At 37.5% G+C, this 18225-nt stretch overlaps 1 protein-coding gene, 1 long non-coding RNA gene and 1 pseudogene across 3 annotated transcripts in view; 2 read left to right on the top strand and 1 right to left on the bottom strand.

Moving 5' to 3' along the window:
- The window catches only part of LOC135321694 (uncharacterized), a 205728-nt gene that overhangs the window by 117220 nt on the left and 70283 nt on the right, over window positions 1-18225 (top strand). The window lies entirely within an intron of this gene.
- The window catches only part of COL28A1 (collagen type XXVIII alpha 1 chain), a 152347-nt gene that overhangs the window by 83221 nt on the left and 50901 nt on the right, over window positions 1-18225 (bottom strand). Inside the window, exons 16-20 of the mRNA XM_064487550.1 lie at window positions 15420-15488; window positions 12949-13017; window positions 4617-4688; window positions 3797-3865; window positions 1293-1364 (exon numbers count right to left, since the gene is read on the bottom strand). Of these exons, the coding sequence (XP_064343620.1) occupies window positions 1293-1364; window positions 3797-3865; window positions 4617-4688; window positions 12949-13017; window positions 15420-15488 (351 nt within the window). The remainder of the gene's footprint in view (window positions 1-1292; window positions 1365-3796; window positions 3866-4616; window positions 4689-12948; window positions 13018-15419; window positions 15489-18225) is intronic.
- LOC135321752 (protein S100-A10-like) lies at window positions 5036-5394 on the top strand (annotated as a pseudogene).

The following is an 18225-nucleotide window of genomic DNA, read 5'->3' as shown; positions in this document are numbered from 1 at the left end:
AATCTATTCTACTTTTTTTTAAGAGGCCAATTTTAAAATACAAAGTTATATACATAGAAAGTATACTTACTAAAAACCCTTATTAAGATGTGAATATGTTTTAAAATACTGTAATCGTTTATCAAGAAAAAGCTTTATTTCGAAATACAGAAAAATGTTCACTCTGAGTAGCAAGACATAAAGAGTAATCAGCATACCACACATTTCTTATATAATGGCTTTTCTCATCATGTACTCTTGGAGCTACCTGCAGCAGAAGGCACTTATTTAAGAAATGGAGATTCTTGGGACCCACCCACATACCAAATCCAGGTCTCTGGGCAGGCATCAAGAAATAGGTGTTTGTAACAAGCTCCAAAGCAATACTGATGGACACGGAAGTTTAACAATCACTGGTCTGCAGGGGATGCTTTGTTCTGCACCTGCTCTTGCTGGTACCTTTCTTTTTTTAAGTTGTTCTTCAATAGTCTGGTCCTTGAACAGACTCCTTCTCGTCTCTTTCTTACAATTAACAACTTCCTAGAGATCTGAACTCTCTTATTGCAATTTCTGTTTCCTAACACATCCAGATGACCTCAGTATTCTCTCCTGCTATGTCAGGACACATACCTAATTGCTTGCTTCACAACTTCCTGTACGTCTTCCCCTGCACCCTGTCTTGGGCTGTGTATCAGATATATATGCTCAGCTTTCCATTTTACGGTATTGATTTTTTCCCTCTGAATAACTCCATGTATTGAACACTCACTGGGTGCCAGGAACTGTGCTAAGTGCCTTATTCACTCTGTCAGTCTTCACAAGAACCCTGTGAAATAGACACTACTGCTCTTTTCTATCTATGATTGGAGTAACTGGCTCCCTGAAAGTTCCAGGGTAGAGCAGGATGAGAACCCCACACTTCTGCCTCCTGAAGCCCTGCCCTCCATCCCCACCGTGCCACCTCTCAGTCTGGGACTTTGTGGTTGTTCAGCAAAGCAAGATGATAGAGAATTGATATCTTCTATGTCCTAACTTTATTCCATCTTCTGAATATTTGGTTGTTACTAGAGAGGGCTGACACACAGATTCTCTCCTAGAAGCACTTAAGTACACCAATGAAAATCACATGTTTTATGCAATCTCTTTATTCCTCTCTATTACAGTCTGAAAGAGTATGTTTTCTAACGCCTTTTTCATTTAGGGGCTTTTGTTTTGTATTTGTTGAGAAAGAAACAGTGGAAATCTAATATTCCATTAAAACCAGATACAGTTACACTCTCCCCAAAGCATAAATGAGAATATAAGAAACATACCTTTGGCCCCTCAGGCCCCGGAAATCCCCTCTGTCCCTGATTTCCTTTGCTCCCTTTTTTTCCTTCATCACCCTGACAAAAATAATTAGAAAAATATAGCTGTTGTAAGAGGCCCTCTTCAATCTTATAACAACCATATCATGGCCAGATTCTCAGTGCCAAGTTTAGAGTGATATTCCCGAACCCAGCTCAGTTACACAGGTTCATCAGTGTTGCTGAGCAGACTGGATGACTTCAGAATTGTGCAATCTTCACCATTTATTTGATATGATTTAGTATTTTTTAAGCTCCATTTTCAGTATCTTTCTTTGGGGATTTTTATTTGAATGTAAAGTTCCTTTGCCCTCGCTTGATCTATTAAAAGAAGGTTCTGAGACATTCACAGTTTCAGAAAAGAGAGCTATCTAATGCTTTTCATACTGTTTTTCAGCTTTCATGCTATTTCAGTTTTAAAACATAAAATGAGACATTTTTCAAGTCCAGCCCCATTTCTCTTCCTCAGTTCAGTGTCTAGTTCTTTCTCCCAAAGAAGGCCAATAATGCAATTGGTAGAACGATGAGTGAGTTTAGGCTGGGCAGAGCTAGAAATGGCCTACTGTCCCCAGCAGGGTTGTATATAGCAATGCTCCCCAAAAAGGATTTTGTTACCTTCAACCGGAAGCCTCAGAGCATTGCAAAACTATCTTTACACTAGCGCTCGACTGCAAAGCACCATATCTAAGTGTGTGGCCAGCTCAGTAAGGGAAGAACTCCTTGGGGTTTGTAGCTGAGGCCATTCAATATTCATGACATAGATGACGCTACTGAAGTTTTCAAGCCTGGGCATGCATCAGAATCACCTGGAGCTGCTGGGCCCCACATCCAGAGTTTCTGATTTAGTACGTCTGTATTGGTGCCCAATAGTTTGCATTTCCAACACACTCCCAGGTGATACTCCCTGCTGTTCCAGGGACCACACTTTGAGAGCCACAGGACTATACCAAGGCCATTAGCAATGCAGGCACACCGCTATGAAGAAGAGGTAAATGCATGGACGTGTAATTAACTCCCTAACATGCATCCTGATGGAAAGTAGTGACAGAGGTAATTTAGGAAAAAACAGCTGAATGTCCAGATATCAATTATTGTATCATTACATTTGCCAATAGAGACAAAATCTAACCACAACCAATTATTTTCCCACTCACTGCCAAATTTAACTTATTGACCTAAATCATCCCAGAAGCCAACAGTAGGAACTCAACTAAACGTAGTCAAGTGCCAGCACTGACTCAGTGCAATGCCTCAGCTATGTAACTTGTTCCTACCACTCTTCTCCCACAGCCTTCCGCCCCAAATCACTCCACACCACACATCTAGTCAGTGCACATTCTCCCTGCTGTGCTGCTGGTGTTTGACACCACCCATTGCTTTCCTCTTGAAACCCTTTCTCCGTAGTTCCCCTGATGTGGTACCATGTATTCTGCTCATTTTCGTGCTGTTCTGAGTGCTCTTTCTCTAGCTACTGCAGAACGTGGTTCAAACCTTAGCTCTCTTTCTCAGAGATATCATTCAATCTCACTGCTTCAATTATTAACCCCAAGGGTCTATTTTCCAAAAGTAAATTCAAGAAAAAAACATTAGTTCCCCCAAATGTTAATAGGCAATTATTTCTAAAATTATTTTTTGCATGATGTTAAAAAAGGTATTCTTTGTTCACTTTTCCACTCCTCACCCCACCCCCAAAACAGATCTTATAGTCTTGTTAGTCAATGAATTAAAATGTTTGAAATTCTACAAGTATATTTAAATTTTAAATTCTCATATTTAAGGTTAATGACTCAGTTTTAGCCAATATTTTCACAAGACATAGACATCTTATACTATCAATTACTAATCTAATAGAATTACAAATAAGTATATGGAATTTATTTTTACTTTCTCATATATAACCCTTCAGAAGCTTTATATGGGCATTGATGACTGTACGTAAGATCTGCAGGAACATCTGTCACTTTAGAGACTGTAGGTTATGTCACTAATGGTCTTAATGATGAATTTGCATATCCACATCTTGACATATAAAGACATTATTCAATTAGCATTTCTACAATCTGTAAAGTAAATTTATGCCATGTTGTGAAAGTGCCACTTAATAAGGTGATATTTCTTATTACTGGGTGAAATTGTGTAAGTATTTGAAAAAAAATGTGTGGATGTTCAAGTCTCAAGGATGTATCTCAAGGCTTCTTTTCCCTTCCTTTGTGCTTTTTAAATGTCGAGCTGGTTGTTTATTGAGAAAACATGTGTTGAACTCTTCCTATAAGCTGGGTCTTATGACAGATGTTAGGAAAATAAAAATGAATAATACATACTTGCTGTCTTACAAAAGCTCGAACGCTAGTATCCATAAATTTAAGCCAGAAGTAAATAGCAAGAACAATAGTCAAATTTCTTCTAAGTTGATACCTTAGTATCAGGACCAGAATACAGGCAGTCCTTTCCCCCTAAACTTGATTCCATACCTTGAGGCCAGGTTGTCCTTTTCCAGGTGGTCCTTCAGGGCCTCTTATTCCTGGAAGCCCTGCTTCTCCCTAGAGAAAAATCACAATGATGTCTTAGCCAACCCTCCATAGGTAGTATACACCTCTTGTCTCTTCTTATGGCCAGTAGATTTTCTGCTGAGATCCTCCAGAACAAAGCAGACCTTTATCTCAAAATCAATTTGGAAATTTATCAACTTGAATAAATTAATATTAAACTCTAGTTTAGCTCAGAGCAGCTGAAATATGAAAAAGTCCAATTTCTCAGCCAATTTCCAAAGCAGTCATCTCACTTTCCTTTGGCTCTTCATTCACGTTTGGTGGTTTTTGTTTTTTTTTTAAACACAAGAAAGACCTTCAGCCTTTCATCTGCCATTTTTCATGACTTATATTGAAAAATGAGTATTTCAAATGTCAACTCACAACACTTCAGGAAATCTTTATAATGGCCTTACTTCTTAAATGCATTTATAGACTTTCCTTTTGGAGGAAAAAAGAAGTGTTTTACTCTGGGTTTAAATTAAGGTGCTTTCTAGGAATCTCAGAGGGACTAGGTCACTGGAGGACACCATGGCCAAAACACCAGAGAGGAGGCAGCAGGTATGAGACACCACTCAGCCTTTGAATTGGCGTTCTTTCTATCTAAAGAAAGTGAAAAAGGAAATCCAGAGTGGTGGGATTTTTTTTTTTTTTCCTTAAAAAGACTAAACTTGTCTTAAATGGTTTAATTTGATCTCCCTCAGGGCAAAGATATAGTGTGGTTCAATAGTTTTAACTCCAATAACATGAAAAACAGTGTTACCTTCTTCCCTGCAGCTCCATCTTCTCCTGGTAGTCCTGGCTGTCCCGGGAGTCCTGTTGAGCCTGGCTCCCCCTAGTGGATGAGCAAAAATTTTATTTTCCAGATGTTTGTATTTATCACACAACTCCATTTTGAGGTACTTGTAATTGGATATATCTTATAAAGTCTGAAAAAAGTCTATGAGCAGGGAAATCTCGATACTAATCAGTAGTCTTTAAACTGTTTGACCCTGGGCAAGTTAGTTAACCTCTCTGGGTCTCAGTTTGGGGATTATGTTGTTTGTTTTGGGTTGATTTGTGATTCCCATAACCCCCCAAAAAAGATATGTTGAAGTCTTAACTCTTGGTAGCTGTGAATGGACCTTATTTGGAAATCAAGTTAAGATGTAATCAAGTTAAGATGAGATCATTAGGACTGGCCGTGCGTCCCTGCCAGCCCGGAGTCCCTGCCGCGCCTCCTGCCTAGGCTTCCACAGACCTCACCAAAATGCCGTCTCAAATGGAACATGCCATGGAAACCATGATGTTCACATTTCACAGATTTGCTAGGGATAAAGGCTATTTAACAAAGGGACCTGAAAGTACTCATGGCAAAGGAGTTCCCTGGATTTTTGGAAAATCAAAAAGACACTCTGGCCCTGGACAAAATAATGAAGGACCTGGACCAGAGCCGAGACGGCAGAGTGGGCTTCCAGAAATTCTTTTCGCTAATCGCCGGGCTCACCATTGCGTGCAATGACTATTTTGTGGTGCACATAAAGCAGAAGGAAAAGAAGTAGGTGGCACTGAGCAAGTTACTCCTGCCCTGATAAGAAGTCTTCCAAAGGGTCACTTAAGGAATCTGCCCCACAGCTTCCCCCTGTATAAGGATTTCCTGAGCAGATTGGAACCCTTAGAAAATGTACAAATAAAACCCAACTCCCCTTGGAGAAGCAGAGAAAGAAACGTCAGCTAAACCCAGATAAGCTTTTGATTTTTATATTGCTTGCATCCTCTTGCCCTCAATAAACAAAATCCTTAAAAAAAAAAAAATGAAATCATTAGGATAGGTCCTAATCCAATCCTACAACGGGTGTCCTTTCAAGAAGGGGAGAACATCACTGAAGACAGACACACAGGGAGAACACCATGTGACGACAGACACCAAGATTAGAGTGAGGTAGCTGCAAGCCAGGGAAGGCCAGGGACTGACCACCAGCAGAAGCTAAGAGGCAAGGAAAGGTTCTTCTGTATAGGTTTTGAAGAAGCGTGGCCCTGTAGATACCTTGATTTTTTTACTTCTAGCTTCCATAACTGTGAGACAACACATTTCTGTTACTTTAAGCCACACAGTTTTTGGTAATTTGTGACAACCCTAAAAAACTAATATAAAAATGAAATGAAAAAGTTAGGGCCCAACATTGCTTCCAGCTCTAATATTCAATAATTCTACTTGCTTTCAAGTTAATTTGTGATTATGTATAAGTCCATTAAAACATTCAGAGAAAACACATGCTACTTCCAGCAGTATAAAAGTGTCCTTACTGCATTTATTAAGAGCAAAAAAGATTTAAAATAATATAAAGTCATTTCAACTAAACCAGACTTTGAAAACTAGTGGGAAAAAAAGCACAGTGAACCTAAAAATAAGTAGAAGGATATAATAAAGATGAGAGCAGAGAATAATAAACTTGAAAGCAAAAAGCAAGAGGACTCACAAAATTTAAAGGTAATAAATACTTAAAAATTAAAATAAATCAACGTCTAGCAGTAATGAATGAGTAATATTTAAAAAGAAAAGACACAGAAATTTTATTAGGAATGGAAGGTGAATAAAACTATATACATAGTAAAAATTTTTTTAAATCATAGAAAATTCTGTAATAATTTCAAAGAAATATATTGGAAAACATTAATAAATTGATACACTTCAAGAAAAATATAAATTAAACAAATGACATAGAAGCAATGAATAAGCTACATAAACCAAAATTCAAATAAATTGAATCAGTGATTGAAAGTCTTGAACTTCCTCTCCTCCCAAGATCACAGGCTTTGTTGGTTTTGCAGTCAAATCTTAACCAGATTTTTAAATATTTGAAGAACAGACATTCCCTGTCTTATACAAATAGTTCTGAAAAACAGAAAAAGAGGGAAGTCTACCCAATATATTTTATGAGGTTAAAAAAAACTTTAATTTAAAAAAAATCATACAATAACAAGACAAGAAAACCAAATTATAGACCAGTCTATCTAGGGAAAAGGATGCAACTTGAAGTTCTGTTATGGAAACGACAGGCCAGTCAAGAAACAAGCACCACTCGGAGGGTTGGAGTACTCAGATGTATTACGCCGGCGGGCTCAGAGGGGCTTCTGCTCCGAAGCTCTGAGCACCTCCAAGATGTGCGCATGAGGTTTTATAGGGTAAAGTACAAGCTTGGGGTATTCGGCCAATAGGCATGGAACAGCTTTATCAGCATTATCATTACAAAAGTGGAGGCGGGGAGGCAGCAAACCAACATTCCAAAGCCAGATATGTATCTTTGAAAACCCAGCTGCCTAGCAAAAAAACATGAACAGCAAACCAACACTAATTAACTTAGATTTACAAGTTAGTCCAGCAGAACTCAGATCAGTATTCCAATACTTAGATTTCTGAGTTATCTTGTTAGCCCAGCCCAGCCTCTCCTTCACATTTCTAGACTTGTGAGTTATCTTGTTAGACCAGCCTGGCTTTTCCTTCACAGTTCTGGTCAAAATGGAGGAATAGGAACTAGATTTCATTTCCCACCTGATGCAACTGAAAAAAAGCAGATAAAATATCTGAAACAATGACTTTCAAGACATTAGACACCAAGTAATGAAGGATAATAATCCCTGAGAGAGGTGAAACAAAATAGGCAAATGCTATGATTTCCCAAGTTTACTGCCTGGATAAAGTTTCCAGGCCAGAGTGCAGGGAGAGAGGATCCAGGGAAAGATCAAAAGTCTCTCTCATTTAAGGAGACAAAGGGGAGAGTCTGGGCAAGCCCAAGTGTCAGAAATTCACAAAGTAGATTACCAGAGAGGAAGAAGTGACATGGAGAGAACTTTGAAGATCTGCTGAGCATCCCCCTGGAGGCATCAGGTGAATACTGTTCAGCACAGAGTGAAGAAACTTCCCGGGGCCAGGAAGACAACCCATTTAAAGGATTAGAGAGAACTGACAGCAGATGAGATACAGTGCCTGCTCCCAGTGACAAGAAAGAAAACTTCATCGTTCTGAAAGCAATGATTAGAGTTCTAAAAAGGGTCTTGCCTCAAAAGTGGGGAAAAAATTAACCCTAGACTAAATGCTACTCTTTTCCTACCTAATAAGCTTAAAAGCAAAAACAAAAGGCTCAAAATGTTTTCAAGTAACATAGAAGCATCTAAGAACAAAGCTTAAAAATATTTATAGGAATACAAAAAAATCTAGCACCCAAAAAGGTAAAATTTACAATGTTTGACATCTAATCAAAAATTACCCGTGATTCAAAAAAGCTGCAAAAACTGACCCAGAAAATTACAGATGAAAGAATTCGTAGGTAAGGACATTAAAACAGTTTTCATACTGCATTCCATATGTTCAAGAAACTAGAGAAAAGTTAAAACATGTAAAATAGAGACATGAAAGATACAGAAGGACATAAATTGAACTTCTGGAGTAGAAAATTGCAAACTATGAGATTAAAAAAATACAGTGGATAGAATTAAAAGCAGATTAGCTATCACTGACACAAAGGTCAATACACTGAAATATATATCAATAAGCTCTATCCAAAATGAAACACAGAGAGAAAAGAGACTGAAAAAGAATGAGCAGAGATTCAGTGAACTGTGAAACAACTTCAAGCATTTAAATTTAAAGTTGGAATTCCCTGGGTGAAGGTTGAGGGCAGAAAACAGTTCAAAAAATACTGGCCTAGTATTTCCCAAATTTGACAAAATCAGTAACTCACAGATCCAAGAAGATCAATGAATTCCAAACACAAAGAATATGAAGAAAATAGAACTAAGGCACATTATAATCATATGGCTCAAAACCAGTGATACGGAGAAAATCTCAAAAGCAGATAGAGAAAAAAGGAAAAAAAGCTGTCAATCTAGAATTTCAAACCCAATGAAAATATAGACAAAATGCAGATGTTTTTGGAAACCAATTTGGCAGTTTCTTGAAAAGCTAAACAGATACTTACCATACGACCCAGCCATTTTACTGCTAGGTATTTACCAAAGGGAAATGAAAACATATGTCTATACGAAGATATGTACACAAATGTTCATAAGATCTTTATAATATCCAAAAGCTGGAGAAAATCAAAATTTCCATTAACAGGTGCCTAGATGAACAAAGTGTGGTATATTCATACAACAGAATACTATTCCTACATGTTAAACATGAATTTCAAAATAATTTTGCTGAGTGAAAAAATTACAGGAAAAAAGCATATATAGAATATTTTGCTATTTATTATAAAATTCTAGGAAATGCAAACACATCTATGATAACAGAAAGCAGAGCAATGGTTACCAGATGATTGGAAAGCAGATCTGTGGAAGGCAGATCAATAGAGAAAGGAAATATTAGGGAGGGATGAAAGGATGGAATTACAAAGGGACATATCATAACTTTGGGGGGTGATAGATGCTTGTATGATCTTGGTTGTGGTGATGGTTTTCAAGAACACATACATATGGCAAAACTTATCAGATACACTTTAACCATGTGCTTTTTTTTTAATCATGCAATAAATAGAATTATTTAAAGTGGATGCAAAAATTTGGAATAAAAGATTAGTCAATGTAATTATTATTATAAAAAATTATACATCACAGTCAGTTGAGTTTACCTCAAGAATGCCAGGATGGTTCAACATCTAAAAACTCTGGAAGTGTAATGTTAATAGATTAAAAGGGAAAAACAATACAGGTAGTAGATGCAGAGTCTAATAAGATCCAATATTCATTAATGATTAATAAGCAACTTTTGCTACAGTTGAAACAGAACCTAATGGAGAATATCTATCAGAACCCTACAGCAAATGACACACTTAAAAGTGAAATTTTAGAAGCACTTCCTCTGAAGTCACTTCCATTTAAACATTGCACTGAAGATCCTAGCAGTGTAAAATGATAAAAAGTAAATAAGAAATAGAACTAAAAAGGAATAGGTAAAACTTTTTATTTTCAGAGAACATGATTATGTACAGAGGGTGTAAAAAAATCAAGAGACTTTACAATTAGAAATAATAAGAAATAATAAGAGATTTTATCAAGTGGCTACATACAAAAATCAGTATACCAAAACAAAACAAATGACAACAAAAAATGCTTTTCCTATAGACTTGTTATAGCTAACTAGAAGGTACAGAAATAGAAAACAATCCACAATTGCAAAAATTTCTCCAAATTACCTTTTTAACTAAAAAAAAAAAAAAAAAAAAAAAAAGAAGGAGAAGAAGGAGAAGGAGAAGAAGGAGGAGGAGATCTTTATGGATAAAAGGACAAATATTTTACTGAAAAATTAGTTTAAATCTGTGGTTTGAAAGACTCAATATTTAACCTGAAGACAGAGAGGTGATAGCACTGAGAGATAAAAATAGACAAGTGGAGCCTAACAGAGAGCTGAGCACTGATTCTCACAAATATAGAAACTTGATATATGACATGGGAGGTACTACAAATCAGTGTGGCAAACATGAACTGTTTAATAATTGATGCTGGGATATTTGGTTATTCCTACAGGGAAAGAACAGATGCCTACATTACCCCATCCACAAAAATAAATTCTAAGTGGATTAAAGATCTAAATAAAAAAAGTAAAACACCAAAATTTTCATAAGAAAATACTTAAGAATAAGTTAGGAGTCAAGAAATATTTTAAAATAATATTACCAAAGCCCAAACCATAAAGGGATAGAAATACATCAAAATCTAAAACTTCTGTATACTGAAAAGTACTCTAAGTAAAGTGAAAAAGACAAGCCATAACCTAAGATACTTGCAACCCAAATAACAAAGGACCATTATCCAGATACATAAAGAACTAGAAATTAATAAGAAAAGGACACCCAACATCCCCCCAAAATGAGTATCTACAGAAATTTACAAAAGAGAAAAACTGAGGTCCACTTAGGCACACAAAAACTGTTCAGTTATGAGGGAATAAAAACTGAAACAATGAGATATATTTTTACACACTTCATATTGGCAAGAATGTAGAGAAAAGAGCATTGTCACCTGTTGCTAAAAGGAGAGTAAACTGGTCCAAACATTTTACTCATTGTCTATTCCGGTGTCTGGAAAATTCCCTGTGATCTCCCAATTCTGCTTATAGCAATCTATCCTCTGCTAGTGAGAAAGACATGTATTCTTACTCAAGAGGAAACTCAGAGAATGTTTATGGCAGCCTTGTTGGCAAGTGCAAAAAATGGAAAGCAATTTAAATGTCCATCAATAGGAAAATGGATAAATTTAAATGAAATATTTTCATATAATATAGTATCATAGAGCAAATAAAATGGGTGAATCAAAGGCATAAAAACACAAATAACACATAAGGCTGAATATAAATAAAATTGCTGAATGATATATTATGGAACATTCAAGAATATAAAAAAGCAATATATGGTTTATGGATAAAAACGTGGGAAAATTATACAAACTTTGAAAGAATGATAAACAGCAAATTTATGGGAGGGAAGGCAATAGGATTCGGGGCACAGGCAGAGACCTCTAGCTATGTCTATAATGCTGCTTCTTAAATTCTAGAATGAATGTGGCAAAAGTTAATATTTGATAAAGTTAGATTGTGGAAAACATGGGTGTTCTTTGTTATTCTCTACAGTAATGAGTATGTTTTAAATATTTCATTTTTTAAAGTGAGAGAAGCTGAAGATTATACATCTATTTAGTGCAAAACTGGGATTTGAATGTAGGTAGTGTCACTGCTGAACCTGCTGCTCTATATGGCCTCTCTGAAACTGGCATATAGATGACACAGTGTGTTTGTGTGCATGCGTGTACTCCAGACGTGTACAGATGTGAATATAGTGTGTATGTATGTAGATACACATATACATATACTTAGCATATTTAGCACTTAGCACATCGTGTGACACACCAAAAGCATCCAACAAATGGCCACTATTATCACTGTATTAGTACATTTTATATCTCTTGCAATCATATGTGTATGTATATGCAACATGTATATTCGTCTTAGACCCACAGCTTACATATTCTTCTAATACCCAAGTTCTCATAAGGATCATGACAATGCCAGTAGAACAATCATGGATTTTCATCCTCAGCATGGCTTCCAGATCCTGTATGCCTTCAGGATGAGTTATAGAAATTGTGAAGGGTAAAGTAAAGATTCATTTATTTATTCAACAGCATTTGTTGAGTACCTACTGTGTCCCCAAACTGGGTTGAATCATAAACAGGAAAAAAAGTATACAAGGTCCCTGCCCCAGTGGAGCAGCACTGTCCAACAGACATATAAAGCAAGCCATACATGCAATCATAACTTTATTAATAGCTACATTTAATATAACATTAAAAGATGAAAACAACTCTAATAATACGTTTTACTTACTCCACTGCATCTGAAATTTATCACTTCAACATGTAATCTATATGCAAATGTATTAATCACCTTGTTTACATTCTTTTTTTGTACCAAGCTTTGCAATCCAGTGTGTATAGTACACTGACAGCACATCTCAGTTCATACCAGCCACGTGTCAAGTATTCAGTAACCACATGTGGCTAGTGGCTGCCCTACTGAGCAGTGCGTTTCCGGAGGGTATAGTGAGATGAAAAGTCATTCAAAAAACATGCAAGTTGAGATAAGTGGTAAAAGCAAGGGAAACAAATAGTGTGCATTTAAAAAATTGGGTAACAGGAGTGGAGTGGACAGACTTTAGATTTTAGAAGTGACTTTTAAAGAAATAGCTTTTGAGCTAAGATCTGAAGGATGAGAAGGGGCCAGCCACAAAAGAAGGGAAGTGACCTTTCCTGAAATCCTGCTGTGCTTTTATAACACGGCAGGCAATAACGTGTTTAAAGAATCACTCGGTGCTGAAAGAGGACTTACTTCTGATACTAATCAATAAATAACAAAAAAAGTCATCATTAAAAGAAACAAAGATTTTGGTTTTTCTTAAATGATAAGAGTTAAGCATCAGACTCTTTTCTGAATATTCAGAAATCAGTGAAATAACATTTAGATGACACATGCATGATCTGTATTGCATTTGGGTATAATGAAACGTTACATAATGTTACATAAATTATCTGAACGCTTCTAAGTAGCTTAGTCAACTCACCTTTGGACCTTGTACTCCAATTCCCACTGGTCCTCTAGGACCTGTAAGTCCTCTCTGGCCTACTTCTCCCTGGGAGGAAAGAATATTTGAAGAGTATTTGATTATAGCAGCAAAAGAAAAACAATATATTCCTACCTTTGACCTCCTAAGAGCAAAATATATCAACAAAATAAGATAAAACTGAGTTTTATGTGCTCCATTCACGTGTGTGTGTGTATATATATTCAAATATAAATACATATCGGATATATACTTCAGGCAGATATATATTTTTATTTTATATGCATACACACACACACACACACGTGCACATGCACATGCACACATACATATGAATGTATATATGATCTGGCTTGAAATATAGGCGGTGTAGCATACTCAGAATTGACTTTAAGGAGCCCCCAAGGAGGGTACCTGAAAAAGATAGGCCATTATATTCCAGAACAACTAAAATTGACACATGAGAAGTCAGGGTTACTGCTGATCAAAAGCAGTAGCATAACCAGAGAGAACAGCCTGAGCTCCGCTTGGAAATCTCAAGGACACTCACTGTCCTCTGCTGAACTACATCTCACATGGGAGTCTCTGACAAGTGCGCTGAAAGATATGTACTCTCAGAGAAGTTATTTAACAGTGATTAGTGATTCTTTGCAGCAACGTTAAGGACAGCTGGTTAAATAGTAAGTGTCATGCCTCTCCCCCAGAGATAAATAATTGTTCCAATTCAGAAGATAATTTGATTCCCAAGTTCATAGAAAATTTTTGTTAGATTATTTCTGACTCCATATCTTTAACTAAACATTTTTATTGTTGGACCTACCGTGGTTCATTGGTGAAATGAAAACTAGCCAACCCACAGGCAGCCTCTATTGCTATTACTGCTTGAGTTGCTAGAATAGGGTCTCAGAAGTAAAAGTACTGAAAACAGTATGTTAAGACTGTGTAAAGATAGTCCATCCTCCTCAGTAGCCACTGGTTCTGCATCCATGGATTTGAAACTGAGTCCCCATAAAATCGAGTTCTTCTGCCGAGTTTGTGATTAACTTCTCTATCCTAGACTTTTTATTCTCTTTCTTGTCTGCCCCTGTTCCCTCAGGAATGAGGAGTATCAGAGAAAAGAGGGGACTGAAACCAAGCAGGACCCTGCGGGGCCCTCCTGGGCAAAAACGCCCCTCCATTCTCCTCTATTTCTTGTTTGTAGAAAAGGTTTTAGTCTTCTAGGCCTTCCCTGCGTTCCAAAGAGCAGGCACATGCAGTTACTAGTTAGGGAAGTGAGGGGATGCAGAAACAAAGGAAAAGCAGTCAAGAAAGGGAATGACAGTAGTTCAGTGATAAAACAGAGTCCTAGTTCCTCCTCAAGGGATAGACATAACCATCTGGCAGATGTTTTTGAGCTGTTCTTCAGGAACTAAGATCCCCCCTTCCCCACCTGCCTCTTGTTTGTAGAAGAAGCTTGGCATCTCTGCCTGCATATTATACCTGTCTCTTCTGCTGCTTTAACCTCTGCATCATATGTCTCTGCCTAGTGCTGCACGTAGACATGTTAACCACTAAAATGATTCTGCTTACAGATTTAAGATTTGTGCAAATAGTCCCTTACCCGAACCTAGCTTCCCATGGGGAGATAAGGAAATATGAACAAAAATAACAATTGTCAAGATTTAGGAATATCAGGACCAGACTCAGTTCAACCGAAGTCAACTGACCAAGAACAAAATGTCTTCACAACTCTCCTCAGACCCTTGCCCCTTGCTGGCACCCAGACATCTGAGGTTGACTGTCACTGCTTGGCCTTAATTCTCTCATCTTTCCCCATTCCCTAGCATGAAAGAAGCTTGAATTTTACCCCAAACTAAGGTTCTTTAGGGCATTAGTGTGCCATCTTCTTGGGTGGCTGGCTTTCCAAAGGAAGTTGTTTTTCCCTGCCCCAACACCTTGTCTCCTGACTTATTGGCTTGTTGTGCAGGAAGTGGTCTGAGCTTGGACTTAGTTACAGATTCATCCAACCTTAGACAAAAAGTATCCAGGGAAAATATTCTAAAAAGCACCAAAATCAAGACCTGAATTTGCCACATGCCAGTAACTATTTACATAGCATTCACATTGTATTTGGTATTATTAAGTTATCTAGAAATTACTTTAAAAATACAGGAGGATGTGAGTAGGTTATATGCAAACCATTTATATAAGGGACTTGAGCAACCTTAGCTTTTGGTGTGGGAAAGGTGTGGGAGTCCTACAGCCAGTCTTCTGCAGGTACAGGGGGATAACTGTGAACACTTCTAAGAGCATAAAGAAAACATATTACATTCTCTAAACCATTATGGATATCAGTAACATTTTGCATTAAGCAGAGATCTCTGGTTTTTAAGTTCATTTCCTCTGCTGCCTTCCAAATGCACTGGTCACTGACCAGAAAACACCAGTTAGAATATAGGTAGATTAAACTCTGCTCTCATTTAGAAAGTTACCTTGGAACCAGGTAAGCCTTGTCCTGGGGGCCCTTGTGGACCAGGTGGACCAATAGGACCTTGGATTCCCTTTAAAATAAAATTTAAAAAATAATATTAGTGAAATTAAGAAGAAATTTGGATAAGAATAGTTTCAGATCCTATAAAATAAAAGTTTAGTCAACAACCCATAATTGATCACTTATTTCTGGTTCATAGTAAGGGAAGCCTTCTTCCCTGTTCCCATCTGCATGGCTGAAGTGGAGACCTAGTGACTCTCCTGGACCATGTGGATGAGGGAAGCACCCTTGGAAGGGCAGATCAACAAGAATGAAGAAGTCTGAACCTCTGAAGACCCTGATGAATAGAGCCAATACACCAGCTTGGAGTTATAAATAAGAGAAATAAAAATTCTATCTTATTAACTGATTTCACCTCTCAGTCACATGCAGGCAAACCTATATCCTAGCTGTACCAAGAGATACTTCTCAGGATGTTACATTGAAAATTCGACCGAGGCTCTAAGAAGCTATAGCCTGCAGGCACCAAACTGAAGAATGGTCTGACACTTGACTCTCACTCACACTGTGAGTATAAAAAAGGGGAAGAGACAGAGCTTGATAAGGTCTTCTTTGGAGAAAGCAGTTTCATAGAGTATTGGAGAAAATGAGAGGGTTGCTTTTCTCTTTACCACGTTCTAGAAAGGAAACATCAGTGAAACCAGCTGGAGACCTTGATTTTTGTGTTGGGGACACAGTGTGCCAGCGTCTGACTCGTGCCTGACAAAGCTAAAATGGGCTGTGACAGCCCAGAGAGGGCTGGGGTGGGATCAGCCTGTGCAGCCAGACTTTGTCAGTGCAAAGGCCACACAAGTTATTTTTCTGTGGGCCAGATATACTCTAAATGCCTGGAGCTGACCTGGAACTGTTCTGAATCCTGTCCAAGAGGACCTGAAAGAGTAATGGAACTCCAACAGAGAGAGTCAGCACGGAGTAAACCCCCAGAAAAGAAGAGGCTGATGGGGAGAAACAGCTGGAGGAAGAGAGTCCTTCATCCATGTCCCAGGAGGGGCAGCCGCAGGGACAGCACAGGCGCCCCACCAGGAAGTGTAATCATCAAACATCTGCCAAGACCAGAGGACCCAAAGCCCGCCAACAAGAGACCAGCCAAGAACGAACCTCTGTGCCCTCCCCCCATCCTCCCATCCTTGATTCAGCCTGGGAGGCATAAGAAGCACATTCGACCCCATGGACCACAGGCTCTCCCTGCAGCTCACAGCAGACGAATGAAAATTAAAAGGAAGATTAATCATTGACTAGATAGTTTTTATTACAAGATTGAACCTGTGATTTGAAACTGGGAGGTAACCCTATAACTTGCTATTACCTAAAAGTGATAAGAAAAGTCAATAGCCTGCTGGTAATTTGTTTCCATGGCAAGAAAAAGAAAAAAAAATTTCCTCACTGAAAAATATTTGAAGGCATGATGAGAGACATAATAAGATTTTCTTTTGTTTTCACCCTGCAGGTCATGATGGTGCAAGTAATGGTTATAGATTCATGATTATTTTATCACAAATGTTGTCTCCAGTTATATGATACAATTGCTTATTCATTTTTTATGCTTATTCATTTTTAAATGACAGATATTATTCCCCTTTTCTCTGGTTGATGAAGATGAAGCAGGCTAAAAAAATTTAAGGAAGCTAAAGTTTAGTGTAAATATTGAGTTATCATAAGAAGAAATTCTTCCTGACTTTTACAGGTGTCTACAAGTCGCATGCAAGGAACCCCAAAATTCAAAGGTTATATGTGCATGTATGTGGGTACACATGGATATATGATTATTTATATTTCACTTTACTTAGTAAGAGATTTGAAGTAGTCAGGCACCCAAATATTTAGTGAAAATCTGCAGGCCACTTGTGGGATATTGAAAACATGTTGCTGGAAACAGAAGTTCCCCTAGAAACCGCACTTGGTCATGATGTATAATCTGTTTTATGTGCTGTTGGATTCTATTTGCTAATATTTTGGTCAGGATTTTTGCATCTATGTTCATCAGTGATATTGGCCTATAATTATCTTTTTTTGTAGTGTCTTTGCCTGGTTTTGGTATCAAGGTGATGGTGGTTTCATAGAATGAGTTTGGGATTATCCCCTCTTTTTCAGTCTTCTGGAAGAGTTTGAGAAGGACTGGTATGAATTCTTCTTTGTATGTTCGGTAGAATTCCCCGGTGAAGCCGTCTGGTCCTGGACTTTTATTTGTAGGGAGGTTTTTTATTGCTAATTCGATTTCACTTCTAGTGATCGGTTTGTTCAAGTGGTCCGTTTCTTCTTGATTCAGTCTCAGTGGACAGTATGTTTCCAGAAACTTGTCCATCTCCTCTAGGTTATCCATTTTGGTTCCATATAGTTTTTCATAATATTCTTGCATAATATTCTGTATTTCTATGTTATTTGTTGTAATTTCTCCATTTTCCTTTCTTATTTTGATAATTTGTGCTCTCTCTTTTTTCTTCTTTGTGAGTTTGGCCAGAGGTTTGTCAATTTTATTTACTTTAAAAAAAAAAAAACCTGCTTTTGGTTTGATTGATTTTTTTCTATTGTTTTTAAATCTCTATTTTATTTATTTCCTCCCTGATCTTTATTATTTCCTTCCTTCTGCTGACTTTTGGGGTTTTTTTGCTCTTCTTTTTCTAATTCTTTTAGCTGGTGGGTTAGATTGTTTATTTGAGATTGTTCTTCTTTTTTGAGGAAGGCCTGCATTGCAATAAACTTCCTTCTTAGCATTGCCTTTGCTGCGTCCCATAAATTTTGTGTGGTTG

The sequence above is a fragment of the Camelus dromedarius genome, chromosome 7 (genome assembly GCF_036321535.1).
Source record: "Camelus dromedarius isolate mCamDro1 chromosome 7, mCamDro1.pat, whole genome shotgun sequence".
NCBI lineage: Eukaryota > Metazoa > Chordata > Mammalia > Artiodactyla > Camelidae > Camelus > Camelus dromedarius.
Note: the sequence above shows the minus strand (reverse complement) of the source record. Positions and strands in the feature narration are given on the sequence as shown.